The sequence below is a fragment of the Pseudopodoces humilis genome, chromosome 24, assembly GCF_049639895.1.
Source record: "Pseudopodoces humilis isolate 2021_Gansu_Grassland_sample_001 chromosome 24, ASM4963989v1, whole genome shotgun sequence".
Lineage (NCBI taxonomy): Eukaryota > Metazoa > Chordata > Aves > Passeriformes > Paridae > Pseudopodoces > Pseudopodoces humilis.
The window spans coordinates 5599884-5620854 of NC_142223.1; the positions used below are offsets into that span (position 1 = coordinate 5599884).

Here is a 20971-nt window from a genome sequence, read left to right on the forward strand (position 1 = left end):
GCCCTCACGCTCCCCATAAAGATTCTCCTCCACTACCCTCCTCTGAGCACCAGCACCTTAATATCTTTTTTTTTTTAACATAATTCATCGGCCAAAACTCGGGGCGAGGAGGCACAACCCTCTCCCTCCACGTTGCGCCAGATGCTTCCCCGACACCGCCCGCGATTCACACTCCACTGACCCTCGCCCAGCACCCTCCGGTCGCTTCTCCCGGCACTCCCCTCACGGCGGCCGCGCCCGCTCCGCCTCGCCCGCCCCGTGCCGCGGTTGGCCGCGGCGGGGCCCTGCTGACACGTCCCATCCCCGCCCGCCGCGCTGCCGCCGCCATTTTGTGGAGTGGCGGCCGGGAAGGAGGGAGACGTGGGCAGTCCCATGCCCGCCATGCCGTCCGCGCCGCTCCGTGTGGCCGTGGTGTGCTCCAGTAACCAGAACCGCAGCATGGAGGCGCATAATATCCTCAGGTAACCGCTGCTGCGCGCTTCATCCCCCCGCCCCGTGCCGCCGGCGCTCCGCTCTTCGGGAGGAGCGGACGGGGCCGTGCTTTAGGGCCCGCGCCCGGCCCGGCAGGCCCGTGGTTGCGGGACAGCACCCTGCCTTCACTCCGCCTTTAGCCCGCTTGTACCCGCTTTTCACCCCGCTTCCACCCTGTTTGTACGCCCTTTTCACCCCCGTTTTCCCCCCCTTTTCACTCCGTTTTCACCTCTCCTCCGCGCCCAGCTCCAGGCCGCGGTCCGGGGGTCCCGGCCCTCCGTGACGGAGCTCGGGCCCCAGTGCTGAAAACATGGGCTGGGGACTTGCGTAGAGCAGGGTCTGTGTCTCGGCGTGTGGAAACTTGAATGTTCCCGTCTTTCTTCTTATTTTTTTTTTTTTTTTTTATTTATTTATTTATTTTTTTTCTCTCTCATGCGCATCTGAAAGGGGCCCACAGGGAAGCCGGAGGAGCTGGACTAATAGGACAAGGAGTAATGGGTACAGAGTGAAAGGGGAAATTCAGGTTAGATGCTGGGAAGACATTTTTTCAGCGTGGTAATAAGGGTGGTGAGACACTGGCACAGGGAGGCTGTGGCTGAGCCATCCCTGGAAGTGTCCAAGGCAAGGTTGGACGGGGCTTGGAGCAGCCTGGAATGGTGGAAGGTGTCCCTGCCCATAGGTTGGGTTTTAAGGTCCCTTCCGATCTGTAACGTTCTGTGGAGACTGAGCCACTCTGAAAGGGATCTCTTTCATTTCACAGGAGGACCAGAACATTCGGTTCAGAGTACTAAATGTCTTTGAGATTATAAGTGTTAATCTGTTTAGCACTACAAGTGCTCTCAGCTTGGCTGAAGAGGTGAGATGGGAGACTTGGGACAGACTGATGGACAGGAGAGATCTGATCTGCCTGAAATCACACCCCTAAATCTTTGCTTTGCACTGCAGGAACATGATAAGGATGGTTGGGTTTATTTTATTAAAGTTATGCAAAGGAACATTCACATTAGAAATATACGTTGATGGCACAGTAAGCAAAACAACCATGCATAAGATGTGTGCTAAATGTAAATAAAAGCTTTGAGAGAAATAAATAATAGGAGCATTTGGTCTGGCAGCCATCTTACTGTGGCAGCATATCATGCTCTTCACTCTCACTCTTGGCATCGGATGTTACCTGTGGCAGTTGTGTGAAAACATGACATAGTTTTTCCTCTAATAATGCTGGAACAGACTTTTAATTGAAAGTTGAGTATTAAGAACAAAATTAAATTAAAATATAATGTCTGGCCTTTTCCTTCCCCTGTGTTTTTGCAGAAATGAATCACTTCCGGTGTGACTGATGTTTGCCAGATGTGGGGTGGTTTTTTTAAGTCTGTTCTCCCTTAAGATTTTAATTTAAAAGTAACAAAACCATATTTTGAAAATGGTTAATTTTATTAACATCTTTTGTAGCTATAGCAGCAGTAGCATAAATGGCAAAAAAGAGATAAAGTGTTGATGCTGCTCTAAAGAAGTAAGAGCCCATTTGCCATTAAACTCCACGAAATTGTCTGTATTGGCACCAAGCCAGCCTGCCTCACCAGTTCAGGGCAGCATGTTGCACTGCAGCTGGGAAGAACACATGCCTAAAAGAGGAAGAAGAGTTAGGAGGAAGCTGAGGAATTATGAAACTAAAAGGTATTTTGTTAGTGGATGACAAGACTTTAAAAGACACAAATTCTGTGTGCTGTTGGAAAACTAAGTCTGGGGTCCAGCATTCAGCGTGTGCTTGTGTATTTTGTATTTAACCAAGTTTTAAGCACTTTGTTCTGATTTTCCAGCAGAAGTCGGGGTGAAGGTCTGTCTGAAGTTTGTTGCTAGAGTAAGAGCCATCACCACAGGGGTGGAAGCAAAGGGGAATGAGAAGAGCAGTGCAGAAAGACACAATCCCTCCTTAAAAGCTGTCAGACTGGCTGTGTGTAGTCACTCCCTAGGTCAGATATTACTCACCCGGCATTATTTGCTTTTGCAGGCTCTGCTGGGGTGGGGTGAGAAGCAGAGCAGGCCTGGGTACTCTGCCCTGCACAGCAGTAACAAAAACATCCCCGTGTTGCAAACACAAATCCACAACACAGCTGCTGGGACAAAAATTAACTCTGCCCTAGCCAAAACCAGCATGTTCTGTAGCTGATTTTATTTTTTACTTTATATTTTGCCATAGAGCATGCAGACTCATTGGTCTCCCTCAGAGGAGGAAGGCAGAAGGGTAAATCTCTTACAGCCAAACTTTTTTTATGCAGCAACTTCCATACTTCTGTTTGCTTGGTAGTACCCTGATCCCTTTGGAAGGAAGTTACTGAGTTCAAGTTCTCTATGTCACTTACTGGCAATAAAAATTTCTACAATGCTGGTACACACTTCAGCCACATACTTCTGGTTTTAGAAAGCTAACTTTTAGGAAATTAGAAGTATGAACATGAGATCTTAGTGGCAGCAGGGAAATTCAAATATTGCAACCCCTGTAGCAAAAACTTAGTTTGCATATTGATGTTAAGACTTGTAGTTCAACATTGAGGTGTAAGAGAACTTAGGTTGCACCTGTGCTGTTTCTGTAAATTGTTACTCACAGCTTCTCTTCTGGCATCATCTATCAGCACCAAAATGCAGTGAGATATATTAACATCTGTATTGCCTAATTTAAGAAATCCTAAATTAATAACTTCTCAAGAAGGAGATATTTTCACTTTTTATATAAAGTACACTTTCATTTGACAGCTTAGTAGTGATAAAGCAAATTACAAGTTGTTAGTATTCAAAATGAGTTAACAATGCTTCTGTCCTGCTGTTCAGCAGTGTGGGCTTGTTTTGGGGGGTGATTTTTTTTATATTGATTGGGTGGCATAAGATATTTTCTAAGTAGCCTACAAAGGTTGCTGGTTATGTTCCTTTTACCTCTTGTGGAAAGGAATGTGGTAAAATTAGTGATTTGCCCCCTGAAAACCTTCACCACTCTCAGTGCAGTGGCACTGCAGGATTTATTGCATTTTCTTTAATATTTAGTAATATTTCCTACAGCCTTTGTAAAGAGAGGCTCTGCTGTTAAGAACATCAAATGAGCTGAAAAGTAATTGAATAAGAATGTGTGAGATCCCCATATAACAGTGAAATAAAAGGAAGATGTGGACAAAAGTTCATGTCTCAAGCTGCACAGATAGATATTATTTTTCCTGCCACTTCCTGGAACTGAATGGTCCCAGTCTGTGGTGTGTCAGTGCGGTCCAGACAGATCTTTGATTTCAGAGTTGTTTTCAATGAGCTCTGAGATCCTTTGGAGGGAAGTGCTCAGGGGCACTAGAGTGGTGCTTGTGAGCTCTTTGTGTTGAGCTTTGGACTGGGAGGTGAGCAAAGTGCTGAAAATGAGATCTGAGCAGTGACTCACTTTGTCGTTAATATATTGGTAGTTTATTTCTATCAGCCATAATGGTATTAAAAGAAACAACTTCCTGAAATGTGGTCATTATTAGGATGTTAAAGCTCCACATTTTCAGAAATCAGTGTTGGGATAGTCTGTTAGTCTGTCTTACTCTTTAGTTTTTGTGAAAAAGCTCATTTTTTCCATCTGTGTAGTTTTACCAGGCCAAACCCAAACACTAAATACCCATTATCTTGTAGAAATTGTTCATTTTTAGAAATGTGCCACATTTCCACAGACACATGATGTTTCACTACACTGGATGTGTCCAACTATTTAATAAAATCTGAATAATATTTAATAAAAGCTCCTGACTAATGGCTCTGTGCAGGCTTTTTTTTCCTCTCTCGTGCCCCAGTTGTTGCAAGAAATGTGTTGAAGTGTTTTTAGAATACTTCATTGTACCTGGGACGTAAATAATGTAAAAATTGACACTACCACTCACTAAAGTACGAAGCATGAAATTCCATGTGAGGAACTTGTATTCCAGCTATTCAAGGAAGTAATTTTGAATGGGTCATGAGCCTTGGAGGCACAAAAATTTGATGTGTTGATTGTCAAACATTTCAGATTGGCTTTATGTGAGATCTTGCAAACTTCAGGAGCATCTACAGCAATTAAAAGGTGGAGGTTTTAATGTATGTGATCCAAGCAGACCTGTTTCAAAGAATAATAAAGGAAAAAATTACAAGTTAGGAGGAAACCATAGAAGGAAAGACCAAATTAAAACATGAATTTCTTAGCACTGCAGTTTCTTCTGCACATACTATGTTTCTCTGCACATCCAGTAGAAGCAGCAGAATCAAAACTTGGATCTGCAAGTATTGCAGGGAAAATAAATGAACAGTGACTCATAACTGCACCAGTTACATGTGATGGAGGGCTGGGAGGGGCAAAGAATTGCACTTTTTTCCACTTGTATCCATTTTCAGTCATCAGTCCTGCAGAAAGAAGGAAAAAAATCCTCACATATCTTGTCTTTTTACAGAAATAGGCACCTAAAAATAGTAGCTGGAGGAAAATGTGTGGAGAAGCAAGAGAAGAGAAAGGAGGGGCTGTGTTCCAGTAGGAGAAACTGAAGGAAATAAGTGTTGATAATTTCAGAGCTCTGTTTGAGTTTGGGGCGGAAGGTGATCACAGTATCTGTCCAGAAGCATTTGACATCATTTTGTGAACCCCTTTTGAAGGCAAACAGACAATTTGAGTTGGTGTCTTCTGCTGAATTTCCTTGGATGTGCAGACCAAGGAGCCTGGGGCTGACTCTTGCACTGGGTTCCAGATCTGTTCACTCTCCTCAGAGGAAAGCACTGCAAATTTGGGGTTATTTCTGGGGGTGTGGGGGCACTGGGTTGTTCACTTGCTTTTTTGTTTCAACATTCTTCAGTCCATCCAGTCCCTGCTAAAATCATTCAAGCTGAAAGTATGAATCCTTAAAAAAAAAAATAGATGAAGTCCTGGTCTTACTGTTTCAAGTTATGTTGTCATTACAGACCCAAAGGTTTCAGCCTTCTGGGTGATAGCAACAGTATTTACTATGTAGCTTTGTCCATTATCCCACCAGAAAATCTCTTTTTTTGTCCCATTATTCAATAGATAGCCATATTTTTTTAATATTGCTGAAGGAGGTATTGAGGTTCGAGTATTTCAGTTAATCAGCAAGAGCATTTTGGCATTACTCCTAAAGAAAACAGGTTGCTTTTTTTTTTTTTTTTTAAATTATAACTATTAAACAAGAGTTGTTTATAAGAATGGAATGAAGAAATCCAGGAAATTAATCTGGTTTAGTCAAGAGTTTTAGAGAGCAACCAGCAGAACATCTGCCCCACTTGTGTAAAAGTAATTGCACTGTATGGTTTCCAGTGGCAGGCACACAAATGTTTGTCCCGGGCTAATTAAACTACTCCAGGGGCAGTTTGGTCAGCAAAGTGAGAAGAATAATGCACTTAGGCCAACAGGCACAGCAGGACACTTAAGTATTGATCAGTCAGTACAGTTACTTACTTGTATCAAGAGAAAAGCATCTCTGCCTGTGTTGTCACGAACATAGAACATGTTTGTTGCAAATCTGGGATGTCTGAAAGCACAGGACATTTCCAAATAGCTGTGTACTGTAATTGTAAGAAAATTCCTGTCAAATAGAGGTGCTTCCCTTGAAATGGTGTGTGAATTTAGATTGTAACTGCAAAGAAAATACATGTTGGATACTCTTGGCAATTAGTTTGCCCTGCTGGCTATGGGGTGTTTTTAAAATTCACTCTTGTGTTCTTCAGCACTTTAATTTTTGAAGTCCATCCAGTCTAATTGTCTTCTCCCCCCTTCCCTTGTGTCTTTCAGCAAACGAGGATTCAGTGTCCGATCCTTTGGCACAGGGACTCACGTGAAACTGCCAGGACCAGCCCCAGACAAGCCAAATGTTTATGACTTCAAAACAACATATGATCAGATGTACAATGATCTGCTTAGGAAAGACAAAGAACTGTATCCCTGTGGCACGGCCTCTTTAAAAAAACCAGTGTGGTTCATCCTTGAAAGATGTAATTCATTATTTGGCATTAAGAATCTATACAGTTGCTTGGCTGCCGAACTTTAAATGATTTAAGTTTATAGGAGGTTTTTTTTTAACAGAGGGCCTCTAATGCTCCCTTGTAAATTGTTACCCAGTTCCAATGCACACATTCCAAATGCTTTTTTGTAGTGTGTTACCATGTTTAGCTCTTGAATGAACACATCAGTACCCTCAGATTGTCCATTGCCTCCACTGCACTGTGGATCCTTCTCAGTGCAAAGACTATCCTGAGTATGGATTTGGGAAGAGCGACCACCTCGACTTTAATGTTGTATTTAGCTCAGACATACTGCCAGGTAAGGCTTACAGAATACTTTCTCTGGGAGAGAGGATGCCTTTCATTAAAGAGCTCACCCTTCTCACTGAGGATTTTGTGATATGTGATCTGCTCTGTGCACCGAAAAAAATAACCCTGTAGTTTATTATAAAGAATGGACAGAGGAGGGCCCAATAACATTTAATCCTGGAGAGCAAAGGTGAACAGGATTAGGCACACTACTAAAAATGACCCAACTGCATTATTTTAAAATACTGTGTTTAAAGTTGATTTTTTAAAATAAGAAAACCCACAAGCAAAACTTGGGGAACTCATTCTAGATGGTTTTTTCAACAAGGATACTTTTTTTTTAAAAAGTTCAAAATGTAGGATGTAGTCTTAATATATCATATGTGATGTGCCGGTTTATTTGATTTGGATTTTTTTATCCCTTTGCCTATAGAGAAAAGGAAGATCTTGCAAACCCATTTTAATGAGGTATGCCATATCCATATCCTGATTAAAAGAACTTCTTAAAAGAAAATTCCTTGAACTGAGAATTAATTTTAACAAGCACCAACGATTTGAAATTTCCTTTTTGAATTCTTCACTGCTGCTGTGCTGAATATGGCAGTACTTAAGAAAAAAAAACCAAAAACCAACAGAAAGCCAACCTGTTCCCCCCTCTCAGCATGTTTTGGAGTCACTGTTGTGGTTCTGCTCCACGTTTTGCTGTGTTCCCCATATGCATTTGCAGTGTTACAGTTAAACCTTTTCTCAAGATAAAGGAGGTTTAAACAACAGCCACTGCAGGGGACATAAGGCAACAGCAAATGCCTCTGTGACCTTGCTTTTTTGATTCTCAGATAATTTAAGGTTTTCAGACTGAAGACTGGCAGCACAGAAAGCAACTCTGTTTCCAGAAGTGGGTTTTGAGGGTAGAGACTTTAACCAAAACCTGACCACCTCACATCAGTGAGTTTTGGAATAGTTTTTTTTTGTGACCCAGGGTCGCAGGGGCTCTCAGTTCGGTTGGGTGAGCATAACTTCACAGAGGGGATGGGAATTACCTGTGGGGTGGGAGGGGCTGCTCTCCTCATGGGCTTGGAGTGTGGTTGGGATGGGGGTACAAAAGGGAGGGGTGTTTCCATATGATTGAGCTGCTTATTCTGTTTCCCAGCCTTGCTTTCATCACCTGTAGTCTGAAATTTTGAGTCTTGCTGTCAACACCCTGCTTGTTCCCATATACCAGTGAGGAGACACCTGAGGTTTGAGTGCTCTCCTTGCAGGTGCTGTGGACACCAGGTACCCAGTGACATTGTGACTGTGAGGGAACAGCCCAAACAAACAGCCCCCTGGTTCAGAAAGCAGTGGCCTCAGTCAAAAATGAGCTGCTGCACTGCTGGACTTCACTCAGAGCAAGGTTAAAATTGTGTCAGAGAGAAGAGATACACTAAACCTCTGCTGTTCACTTATGAAGTGGGGGAACAACTATTAAAAACCCACTCTACAGAGATTAAAATCACCTTTCATTGCAGTTAATTAGTGAAATATAGAGCACAGGCTCTTGTACCTTGAAGGCATATGTTGAATTTCAGCAGCACAGGAATAGAGGATTAATGGAGCCAGTAATACAGATTTGGTTGTGTAGGTGGTTAGTGTAGATCTAAAATGGAAGTACTTCAAAGCCTTTTAAGATGTGGCAGTTAAAACTTAGAGTTAAAATAAGTATCAGCATCCCCCATTGAATTTTTGGAATGTAGCATTTAAATTCCCTGAGCCCGAATTGAGGACTGCCCCAAAACCATTTAACAGTGTTCTGAACGGTGCTTTTAAAAAAAAACATTCCTCTGTTATTTCTAGGTCAACAGTAGTGAATTCTGCTCCTAATTTGAGGAAGACACAACCATGGTCTGTAGTTCCCATATACCACCTTGTATTTGCATGTGTAATCCACCTTTCCAACATTAGGATTATTTGTCCTTGTCATCACTTGCCTCTTACAACTCTGTGAAGGGGTTTGAGGATTTAATTCTAATTCTAATTCTGTGGTGGTGACCGTAAAGCTGAAACAAAAATAGAGCAAAACTGCTGGGTGAAGCCTTGCTTTCAAGTGAAGGCAAAAACTAGTCAAAGGTGAAACTTGCTAGACAATTTAAATTTAAACCCAATTTAAATCTTCATCAGCAGTTGATGCTGTGCCCAGGGATAGGAGCTGTTCAAATGGAAATTTGGCCAAAATTCTGCAGGAATTGCTCCTGGGTTCCTTATCAACGTGAGTAACTGTGGCTGATTGTTTCTTTCCTTTCCTCAACACTGATGTGTTTGTGACCCTCACATTAAAGATTATTTTCACAGATAGGGGTGTATTTTTAATTAGGATTTCTAGGAAGCCTGCTCTGTTCCTGACATTTTTTACCTCCTCTTTTCATTTGGCCTCCTTAACTTCAGATTGTATTCCAGTTGTAGCTCCTTAGCTCCATGAGGTTATAAAATTGAGGGGAGGGTGGAAAATCTGTCCTGAAGAAGTTCCTAAAGCTCCTTCAGTTAGAAGGAAAACTCCAGAAATGAAGAAGAAGTTGGTGCATCTCCCTTGAAGACATTGATTCTTTTCTTAAAAAAAAAAAAAAAAGAAAGAGTAGTGCTAATCTTGGTGATGGGATCTAGCTTTAATTCTGTGAACTCCATATTGAAGTTGGATGCCCATGTGATATTTTGTATGTAATTCAGTCTTGAGGAGTAACTGACCTAAGTTCTACTTCAGGTAAGCTCTTCATGCATGTATTTATCTTATATTTTCATCTGGTTTTTCTTCATGGATTTTGAACTGCTAAGCACTTGTCAGCTTCTCTCCTGAGCTATGATTCCATTGTTCAGCAGGAGAGCTGTGTCTCTGGAAGCCATTTTGGAATGTTTCATTTCAATATGTTGAGGGATTGTTTTTTTGTATTTTTTTGGTTGGGTTTGGGTATTGTCCATCTTTTTTTGAAGCCTAACTTTGCAAGAGCTAGAAATAGTTCAAACTGTGGCCTTTGTGTCAGTGGCACAACTTCTTCCAAAGGCAGTGCAGTACAAGTCTCATTCTCTACCTTACCGTGTCTTACAAAGCACTTCAGTGCTCCTAGAACTAGAGGGAAGGGATGAGGAAGGAAAAAAGTGTTTAAACAGGATTTAAACAGGCTTCTAAGAGGCATATTTCTACAAATCAACACGCTTCTAGCCACAGGCTGAATTCCGATCCCTTTTTCTCCATGAAGAATTTTAAGACCAAAATGCTTCACAAAATCTCAGCCGTTTCAAAGGCAGCAAATCTTCAGTACTTCTTTATCTGCCTTCTGATAACACTGCCTTTAATCTTGGTTTAATTCACATTAAAAAGGAAATACATTAAAATATTAACAATGCATGAGCTAGATACATATTATTTAAATACTATTTCCCCTGTGTTTGAGCTTTGGGACATGGTAGAAACTACAGACTCCAATCTAATAGCAAATGCTTTTCAACAATATAAAGCACCCTCTGCCATCCTGTCTCTTCTAGGTAGTCTGAAAGGTTTATTTCTTCATGCAAGGTGAATCCCAAACAGATGCTCTGAGAAATTCTGACTGAAGGATCCAGTCTGAGGCTGATGACTGTTGTAAAATCCATTTAGAGCTGGAGTGATTTCATTCTTCGGCAGTTTCATCCCAGTTTGAAGGAGGGGGAGCGAAGTGACAGTCGATGCTTCTTGCCTTGAAGTTACCTCCCATTGACAAAACCTCTGTGCCAACATTAGAGATGCTTATACTTCTTTTTTTCTTTATTCCAAACCAATTCCCATTTTCATGGTAGCAACTGTAATTCCTTAAACTGGCTTTGATTGCAAGCCAGGAGTGTTTCCTGCAGACCTCATCCAGCATGGTGCTTTCTTTGTAGGTTCCTGCTGCCAAGTGGCCCTGCTGTCTGTGATTGTATTCTCAGGTTTCCCAAATGTTCTAAATGAAGTGGTTTAATCAATTTAGAGTTTGCAGTGCTTATTGTTTGCTCTTTCTGAGGTACCTTAAGCTGTAACTGGAAATTCTGAGCTTCACAGAACAAAGGGTGACAGCAGCAGAAGCCAGTTTGGAAATGGCTGTTGCAGCTCCTGTTTCCCTGAGCCTGCTTCCCTGGGCAGGGGGATGATTCATCCCTTTACACAGACATCTCTTCTCAAAGCACTTCCCCCCCTCCCAGTCCTACATTTCCTGCTCATCCCTGGAATTTGGTACTGCCTCCCAAACCTGAGGGGAGAATCCTGAGGTCCTGGGTGACCCTCCTGAGACCTCTCGCTTGCCTGCTGCTCCTTGGAAGGACTGCAGAGGTCACATCTCCTTGTCACTTACTGCCAGGTGATCCAAACACTGGATTCCAGCAATCCAAACCAAACTCCTCTTGAAGTTCACGCTTTGACGAAGAGCACACTCAGCTATTTGATGGCATAGTCAGACATGCCACATCCTTGAGTCATGTCCTTGGTATCCTTGTCATTCTTCAGTACATCTGTAACATCCCTTCACCTCTTTGGCACTGGACTGCGCCCGTACTCCCTCTCTTTTCCCCTCTGGCAGCTGGGATCTGTCCATTTTCACCCCAAAAACAGCTTCAGCTGCTCAGCACTGATAAATTCTTGTCTGGCACTTGAGCTCAGAGCTAACCTCAAGATGTTTGCTACCTTCACTGATGTGTGGGTACAGACCCCTCAGCTTTGGTGCTCAGCCAGGCTTCAGGAAGTGAGCAGGGCTGGCATGTGATTACTTATATTTGGACCAGCTCCTAGGAGCAGTTGGATTTATCCTTACAGCTCGTGGCTTACAAATGCTGGGTGCTTGTCTTTCACTAGGAAAAACAAGTTCAGGTTTTCTGCAGGTCATTCATGCAGGCACAAATGTTGCAGAAATGTCATGGAGCCCAGTTTAGCATATCCATGATCATTTTGGATGGCATGTTTTAGAATCCCAGACTGTTTTGGGTTGGAAGGGACCTTAAAGCTCATCCTGTGCTAACCCCCTGCTGTGGGCAGGGACATCTTCCACTATCCCAAGTTGCTCCAAGCCCTGTCCAGCCTGGCCTGAAACACTTCCAGGGCAGCCACAGCTGCTCTGAGCAACCTGTGCCAGGGCCTTCCCATCCTCACAGGGAGGAATTTTTTCCTAATATCCCATCTCACCCTGCTCTGTTTCCATTTGAATCCAATAGAATGGTTCAATATTAAGACTTAATAAGTTAGGGACCAACAAAAGACTTGTGAACCGTCTCTGGTTTGTTCTAAACTGCCCAGTTTCAATTCCAGAGGAAAGGTATTGTGTTCTCTGGGTCTGGAGTGAAGGCAGTTAACTGCAGCCATTACTACTGTGCTTGGAAAGTGGCATTTCTGGTGCCTGTGCCCATTTCCAGTCTTTCATTCCCTCTAAAGGAGCTGATTCTGAAGGTGGAAGAAGGTTGGGCAGCCTCACCCCCCTTGCATGTTTCATTTAAGGAAATGTCCAGTTCCTAGACAAACTGCCAGGCAGGCTTTAACGCAAGATGTTCTGTTTATAATGCAGATACTAATAAAAAAATATGGATGATAAGGAAAAGAGACCTGCTAATGCTTTTCATGCTCAGATGAGAAGCACTCTGCTCTGCTCCTGGTTTTCCCAAAGAAGAAATGCAGTGTTTGAGGATGGTGTCAGCTTCACTAAAGGGAATAATCAGATTTATATGAAGATGTAGAAGGTTTGGGTGCCAGCAATTACTTTAAAGATTTTTTTCCTAAAAAGGGTGTGTTCATTTTAGAAAGCATCATTTTCCCAGTTAGGTTTGATACATTGCCTTTTATATTTTCAGAAATGGCCTGGGTTGGAACGGACCTTAAATGTCATCTTGTTCCACCCCTCTCCATGTCATGAACACCCTGCATAGACCAGGTTGCTCAGAACTCCATCCAGCCTGGCCTTGGACACTTCAAGGGATGGGGCAGGGGGATAGGGATGGGAATTTTAGATCTATGTAATTAATTTCTGTACCCCAACACTTCCAGCTCAAATCACTTGTGAGTTTCAGCTTCAGATGGGAGTTAAAATGAACCTTACCGAATACTTGCATCAGTAAGATCATTTCTCTTTCATCATACAGGATAGAGACTTGACTCTCTTGGCCATCTCTATGTTGGTGCTTGTGGCTAAAAAGTAGTTTTTGGGACCTGTCAGTGACAAATAATGATCAAATTTGGAGGGGTGAGGGATGTTTGGAGGGATGGTTACCCAGATGTCTGGAGTAGGGACCCATCAATTGGGTGGTAAAATGCATTTCTGGTGTCTGTGACAGGAATTTTAAATTTGAGTAGCAAAAGCAGTGAAAGCTTTAGGGGTTTATCTAAACACATTTTTTTAAAAAAATAAATCTTTATCACTAGTATGGAATATCCTTAGCTCAAAGGAGAGAATGCACAGTCAGCAATAGAAATTCTCCATGAGAATGAGCAACAATGCTGTGCCTGTTGGAAAAAAACAACTTTTGTGCTGTAACATCTCCTTTTTATATCCACTGCTGAGTCGTCCTGCCTAAATTCCATCACATTTGGGATCTGTTTAGCACAGTTATTCTATTAAAGGTGAAATCTAAATTGGACTCTTTAAAAATGTGTTTGATTTACTCTGCCAAGAGTTTGCAGTAGGTGAAGGGAAATGTAGGCAAGTTTTGGTGTCCTCTTGAGCATGGTAGGGCAATGAAGATGTGATAGGACAGAAAACCAGGGGAAATTTTGTCCTGAAAAGAGCAGGGATGCACAGGACAAGGAGTGTGGAGTTGAAATCTGTTGGAAGGAAAGCAGAGCCTGACTTAAATGATCCAAGACCAGCCAGTGTGGTGGAAACCATTCATAAGCTGTAGTATCTGCATTCACCTTAGCTCCTAAAGAGCAAAAAGCTGGGTTATTATGCCTTGGAATAATCATGTGCAGAGCACACCCCCTTCCTTGCTCAAAGGATGTGCTGACTTTTGCCAGGTGAAAAGGATTCCAGGCAACCAAATAGGAAGGCACCATAAATCTTAACTGCTTCTCTCAGTCTCCTTTTATAGGCAGTTGGACCCTTGAGAAAAAAAAAAAAATAGCTGTAAGTTGGCAGCAAAGAGCTGGGCTGTGAAGCAGAAATCTTGTGTGGGTTTGGGAATCTGCGTAATTCTGTCTCCAGGCTCACTCAGAAAAGCGAGGGGACAGATGCCAGCAACATTTTATCCTAGAAAGGGAAAAAAAGTACCCAAAAAAGTGTGTGGGATGTTGTGGATTTTTTTCCCCCCCCTCCTTCTTGAACTGCGTGATGTAGAAATGAGGAGTGTTGATCCCAGGAAGGGCTCCCCTTCCAACTGAGCAAAGCCATGCAGGCAGATGTTGGCACATTTTGGAAATGGCAGATATTTTGGAAATGGCATTTTGAAAATGCAGTAATTTTCCTGCTCTGCAAATAACCAGAGGTCTGAGATGGCTCCATTCAAGTGGGTTTTTTTTTTTCCCCAAACATGACAAACCCCAGGAGAGTTCACAGGGGTGTTGGTGTGCAACAGCTGCTGGTGAGAGCTTTGGGCTGTAAAGGACAATTCCTTAATAATACAAGGAGAAACCTTTTGGGAAGGAAGAGTAAAAAAGGCTTGGGAGTGACATGGAGAAAAGAAATGCAGCAGAAGTCAGGCTAATTGACAACATTTAATTGTGATAAACAGCCTATCACTCAATTTGTGGTGGAAAATTGACATTACAAGTAGTCGAAGTGCAGTGATGCAGACACACAGAAGAACTGAACCCATTTTCAACATGAAGTAGACTTTTGTAGGTAGAGAGCTGGGTTTAATTTTTAATGCAAGTTAAACACCTGAAGGATTTAAAAGCTTTGGAGGCTGTTTGCTTGAACAGGAGCACTGTGAGCACACCCGTGCACATCTGGGCAGTAGAATTTGAACTCCTACTAAAAGGTAGGCAGGATAATTTTGGTCTTTTGTTACAAAAATAGTAGGAGTGTTTTCTGAAGAGAAGAAATACATGTCTGTCACTTTTCCAGCAAGGAAGTAAGCCCAGGTGGCCTCTTACATATTGCTACAAATTATGGTAATTGTTTTATTCTCAGAATTGTTATCTCAAGAAATTACAGGTTGTTATCCTTATTGTTACATCGTAAAAATATATACTTAGATGGCTAAAATACAGCTGTGGTAAAGTCAGGAGGAGATGCATTTCTTCCAGGCTTTCTCAGTCCAAACCTTTCCTGGTATTCCCAACTTACCCCTAAAATTTTCCCTTTGGGAGTTTGGTTTTACTCAAGCCAGCAGATTTATATGACAGTCAAGCCTGGAGTGCTCCCAATGAAACTGCACATCCCAGAAGGGTGGAAACAGTGGGATTAGAGAATCCTGCCTGAAAAGGGGCTCTAGGATGTAAAATCAGAGCCTCAAGGTTACAGCAGCAGCATAAATATAGCTCCAAGCAACATCACAGATTCCTTTCACACAGTGATGAAGCTCTGACAGGCATAATGTCAGTGTTTTTCTTCATTCCTTGCTATTTATACATCTCAGGATATTTTTATGGGAAGTGCTTCTATGGTTTCTTCGGCTTCCTTTGGAGTTTCAGTTGCATAAATCCACATTTCCAGGTAGGACTTTGTGCAGGTGGCCCCTGAAACACCTGGGAATGGCCTTTGAAGAGCGGGGCCCCTGAAGTGAGGGGCAGTGGCAGAAGGGAATGTAGGACATCCTGCTCACAGAACAGCACAGGCTGCGGGTTGGGAGTATTTATGTATATAAAAATAGTTGCCCAAGAAAAATTTTTCTTCTGAGGGCCCTTTAAAGTTGTGGTGCCAGTGGCAGGTCTGTGAAAGGCAGCTGCATGGCGGGGATTGAACTCACCTTGGGAATCTTTTGCGGTCACCAATTTTTAGATTTGCAAACAGAGTATTTTATTTTAAAGATATGTTAATAATTTACCTTGTGCTGGTCATTTGCTCAAAACCATGACTTTCCTTCAAGTAAAGATACTTAACTCAAGTGACTTCAGATACACACAGAATGGAATTTTACACATGTTGGACAGAAATAAGAGAATTAAGCCACGACCAGAAAGATTCCAGAACTGCAAAGACGTTTTTGATTTGATCCTAACGTGTGAAGAAAGAGTCTATGATCAAGTAGTAGAAGGTAAGGAGCTTGAAATAATAAACCAAGTTAACTTTGAGTGGGTTTTTTTCCGTCCTCCCTGAAGTCCTCCACAAAGCTGGAAACTTCCTGTCTCCACCTACTGGAACACCAGTGAGGACAAGAGCTTGCAGTTGTTGATGTAGATTTATGCACCAGAGAAGTGGTGGCTGTGCACTTGTCCCCAAAAGGTACTGTCAGTGACACAGAGTGTGTGTGCACAGCAGGGGCTGGCATAAGGAAATTTACAGAAACTCCGTGTTTGGTTTGGAAATGCTCATGGATCTCAAAAACTGAGCAAATTGGGATGAGCTGATGGAAAAAAAAAAGTCAGAGCTGTCTTCCTGATGCAGCTCCCCTCCCTTCCCTGCAGGCTTCCTGTGAGGTCCCAAGCAGTTTATCCCCATGAAACACCTCCTGTAGAGGTGGAGAAGCTCCTTGAGTGTGGTGAACACTGCAAATGTACTGCAGCTCTGCCCTAAAATGAGTCAGAGAGGAGCCAGAAGGATCTCTGGGGATCCAGCTCCACATGAACACAGCACAGGGGATGGATGGGAACTCCCTCAGAGCCGTGGAGTTTCAGCTGGAGCTCTGTTAATTGCTGGGCTGAGAGCCTTGTGCCTCTGAAATTGCTGGGCACAGTTTGTGTGAGGTCTGAGGAGTTTCCTCCCCACTGAAACACCAGCCAAGTGAATCGGTGTCATCCATAGAACTTAAAGGTTGTCACTTGGCCTCTTCAGTGTTATCTGTTATCACAATAACAGGATACTTTTGGGCTTTGTCAAGGTTCTGAGTGCTCAATTGAAGGGTTTGAAATGTGTTGGTGAGTTCTGAGAGCAGCTGCTCTGGTTCTTGAAGACATCTTCAGCCTGTCTCAGGTGGAAAGCTCTCACCCTGCTTTTCAGATGTGAGGAAGGGATGTGAAGTGCTCTTCACATTGCACCACTTGCAAATTTTCCAGCTCTTTACCTTCACAATGCCCTTCACACTTGGCCCAAATGGCTCTGGATGTGAAAGATAATACTTTTAAACAGATTTGCCAAAATGAAGGTGCAGAGTAGAGGTAGGAGAGAGCAACTTTTAGGTCAAAAACTGGATGTAGAAGGAAGGATATGTTAGGGAGGCACAACAGGAACACGTGTACACTTCTAGGAAAAATGTCTTATTTTTTTCACCCTTGTTAGTAAATGCTACATTTTAAAACAGAATTTTCTAATGTGACTATCAGTGCTTAGCTTGCAGGAGTTCATCTTGCAGTTCAGAGTGTTGGATGTATGATGCTTTTTTTAGAAATGAGCAGTTAAAACCCTCCAGGTGAGGAAGCCAAAAATTCCTCTTTGCTTTTGAGAATCTTGGTCTTTAAAGATTAGGAGGAGCAATAATTTCTTTTGAGCAGGTAAAATAAACTGCCATGACCCTTTCACAAGTCTGAATTCATATGCTTCCAAAATCCACCTCTTGTTTTTTGAAATAAAAGGGATTATTAAGACAATATTAAATAAATTCTGAAAAATACTTTGGAAATTTTGAATGTGACAACACCTATGTTATTTTTAAAGATCTTGTTTCTACTTTGTGTAAAATATGATCCCATTCCACCCAAAGTTTTGCTGTTGTGTTTTGTTTTAAATAGATTTAAATTCCAGAGAGCAGGAGACATGTCAGCCAGTCCATGTGATCAATGTAGACATTCAGGATAACCATGAGGAGGCAACGCTGGGTGCTTTCCTTATCTGTGAGCTCTGCCAGTGTGTAAGTAAAGAGGAAAATCAGGAATCCTGGGGGTGCCTTGGACCCATCTGGCTGCTCAAGGGCTGAGCTTTGCTTGCTTCTCCTTAAAGCTCCTGCATTTTGCAGCTGTTCCAGTAAAATCCTTGTCAAGATGCAAATTTCCACATTCTCCTGCTTATTTTCAGAGCTGTTGGGCAAATGGATGAATTTAAGTGAACTTGTGGTTTGCAGAGTGAACCCTCTTCAAACCAGATGTGATTAGGTGGGATTTAAATGTGATGGTTGTATTCTGGATACAAATATCCTTTAAAACACTCTGTATTTTATTGTACAAACAAAACTAAAAACTAGAATTAAAATGAGCTGTACCCAGTGTGATGAGAGCAGAGGAAGGTCCTGTGTTCTTTTACACTCCAAGGTTGAGGAGGTCACCATCCCTGGCTGCTTCTGACTCCAGCCTGTGTGATTTATTCTGGTTTCAAATCCTTTCCAGATCCAAGAAGCCTAAAGAGGGTTCAAGGAGTTGAAATTTCAGCCATCTGTTCCCCGTGCCTGAAGCTATTCTTGAGCCTCTGTTTATTATATGGGGAGGAGGGATGGTGCCTACTCAACAAAGTCCTCCTGAAATGCCAGTTAGGTGGGCTGGGATCTGCAGATAAACATAAAACAGAATATCTGTGCCTTTGGGAATGCTGGGAGTCTCAATAAAGTGCAATAAAGCCCTGTTGGGTACAGCCTGCCCAGCTAGATTTCCCAGTAAACCAGAAAACTGGGATTATTACAGTTTTCTAAACATCAAATCCCTGGAGCTTGGTTGCTCAGACTTTCTTCTTTTCCAGATACAGCACACAGAAGACATGGAAAATGAAATAGATGAGCTGTTACAGGAATTTGAAGAGAAAAGTGGAAGGACTTTTCTTCATACTGTCTGCTTTTATTAAAGCACATCTGTCTTTTAGGCCTTAATCCAGATGAGGGAAGCATGTGTTTAAAATTCTGATTATACTGTATTTTCATGGAAAATGAACATTGATTTTTTTTTTTGTTTGTTTGTTTAAAAACTCATTTTCAGTGTCTTTTTTTTTTTTCTTTTTCAGGTATTCTGTCACAGGCAGAGATACTGGTTGGGCTTGTACATATAAAATGATTAAAAGTATACACAAAGGCCACCTATTTAAAAATTAAAATCAAGTTTTTTCTTTAAATCCTACTTTAATTATTACAAGCAGGTTTTTAATTATAAAGAGAATGTTTCTTGAATATAAGTTTATAATGTATTTTTCCTTATGGATTTATTTTATTTCAGTTGTGTTTTTTTTTTAATTTTAATGTGACAGAATGGCTGAACTCTGTGAGGATGTGAATGGAGCCATGAAAAAACTGAGTATCTGTATATTATTAGCTAAAAAGTTGGAAGCATCCAATAAAAATAAAAAAACCCTTTAAGTTTGTCTGTTTTCACAATAGAAGCTGAGGAAGTGTGGCTGTTCTTTTTGAGGTAAAATGGAATATTTGTGTGAGGTGAATGAGAGTGTGAGGCTTTTAAATCTGGAGCCCACTGGATTTAGGGAATTTGGGGCAAACTCCAGTCAACGGAAATAATTTAAAGTTGGGTTTTTCTTAACCAAAGTAGTTTTGAATGGAAACATTTCTCTCCCTTACAGCAAAAGTAAACATATCTCCAGCCCCAGAGAATGGGGGTGAATACAAACAGAACAAAACTCAGAATTCTGTCTGCTCAGACTCATACAAGTGAAAACAAACCAAATTATTCCACTTGCAGAGTGTGACTGGTAAGGTGTTGTTACTTTCAGGCAAGAGAAATTTTGAAAGTTGTTTTTTTAAAGGCACCTGTCAGTGATTTGGAGCAAAGCAAGGTCTTTAAAACTTGGATACCTGAGGACGACTTTGTAAACATCACCTTGGAAGGGTTTGTGCTCCTGCTTTCTCTCATTCTGACACTGGCCTCTGAGAGCTGAGAGGAATCAGCTCCTTTTCCTTAACTTTAATTGTTTTGCACATGCAGGAATTTGGTGCCAGGATTTTTAATGTTCCCCCTCAGTGCAGACAACTTTGGCAGTGTTGTAGTGAGTCCTGTGGGGATGCTGCTTACCTTCTCTAATGGAAAACAAAAACTGCATTACAGGGAATCATTTCAGGTTCCACACCTGAAAACTGCAAGTCCGCACTGGAAAATGCTTCTTGGCAGTTGCAAATACTGAGGTTTGAGTCAGGCCCTCAAAAAAACCTTACACCTCTGCACTCCTGGGACCTGGGCTTGGCTGTGCTTTCCACTGCTTTGTGGTGAAACTCAGCCCTCTGCCAGCTCAATCCCTGTCCTGGCCAGTGTCCAAATGGGTCACTGCATCATACTTGGGTCCTGGGAATGTTTAATAACCCAAAATTACCTGTGCTGGGTGGGGTTTTTTGTCTGTTAAAAACACTGAAAGCAGAAATTCTGTGGAGATCAGAACAAGCAAGGGGATGGGGACTTGGAGCAGTAGTTGTGATGAGGTTTGCAGAGTTTCTTTTCCAACTGCCTGGTCCTGTCCCATTTTATTCCTAGAGACTCTGTATTTGAACGATTTCTGCTCCTCCTCATTGGTGTGTCTGATACCATCTCTGTTTCCATGGGGATATTTACAACCAAAAGAAGGAGATGGTTCTGTAGGAACTGCTTTGGTTGATCCCTTTAAAAAGACATTCCAAGCAAGCCCAGTGTTGAGTGTTTGGAGCAGAATTTTTCTTCCCCATCACTGAAGCTGCTCTGTGGTGAGGTGAAAATGTTTTGAAAATTGTTTGGAAATGTTTTCTACTTTCAACTTAATTCATCCTACCCAGAGTTCTTGCTTGTTATTTCATAGAAAGACAGAAAAAACCCACACAATATATTTTAACCTGTGGTTTCTGTGTATATGGGGTTTTACAGCAGAGTCCTTTTTATGGATTAATTAGAACTCTTGACATGTCACTTCACATTTAACTTGCAGGTTACTGAAAAATTTATGATTTATAGAAATACTTTTTCTCCATATGCTTCATTAACATTGAAATTCCCAGTGAAGCTCAGTTTATACAGAATTTTATGGGTTCTTGCCTTTGAGATACACATTTATACATACAAAGATATTTATGTGTAGGTCTAAAACTGGCTAAACACAAGGTCCAAGTTATTTTCTGTGTCAAAAGAAATTTCAAGAGAAACATTTAATTTAAAAAGGACATGGGATGAAGAATGGGTTTTTCCTTTAAGAGCAAGGTGGGATATAAATGTTTGTGTGCTGGAGACTGGTGGAGAATCAGTGCTGAAAGA

At 41.9% G+C, this 20971-nt stretch overlaps 1 protein-coding gene across 2 annotated transcripts; it reads left to right on the plus strand.

The window, feature by feature from the left end:
* Window positions 1–293: 293 nt before the first annotated feature.
* Window positions 294–19104, plus strand: SSU72 (SSU72 homolog, RNA polymerase II CTD phosphatase). 2 transcript variants are annotated; one of them, XM_014259218.2, is made up of 5 exons: window positions 294–461; window positions 6257–6400; window positions 15791–15930; window positions 17561–17679; window positions 18756–19104. In XM_014259218.2, the coding sequence occupies exons 1-5, from the start codon at window positions 373–375 to the stop codon at window positions 18798–18800; spliced, it is 537 nt and encodes a 178-aa protein (XP_014114693.1). In that variant the 5' UTR covers window positions 294–372; the 3' UTR covers window positions 18801–19104. The 2 variants fall into 2 exon arrangements, with proteins under 2 accessions (XP_014114693.1, XP_005530480.1); XM_005530423.3 differs by having other exon boundaries at window positions 296–461; window positions 18498–19104.
* The last annotated feature ends 1867 nt before the right edge of the window (window positions 19105–20971 follow it).

What these genes read in the sequence shown, in the direction of transcription:
- SSU72 (XM_005530423.3), top strand. Translation starts at nt 373, where the DNA reads ATGCCCGCCATGCCGTCCGCGCCGCTCCGTGTGGCCGTGGTGTGCTCC. An exon ending in GAGGCGCATAATATCCTCAG is followed by an intron (nt 462 to 6,256) that starts GTAACCGCTGCT and finishes TGTGTCTTTCAG; the next exon opens with CAAACGAGGATTCAGTGTCC. An exon ending in TCTGTGAGCTCTGCCAGTGT is followed by an intron (nt 17,680 to 18,497) that starts GTAAGTAAAGAG and finishes CTTCTTTTCCAG; the next exon opens with ATACAGCACACAGAAGACAT.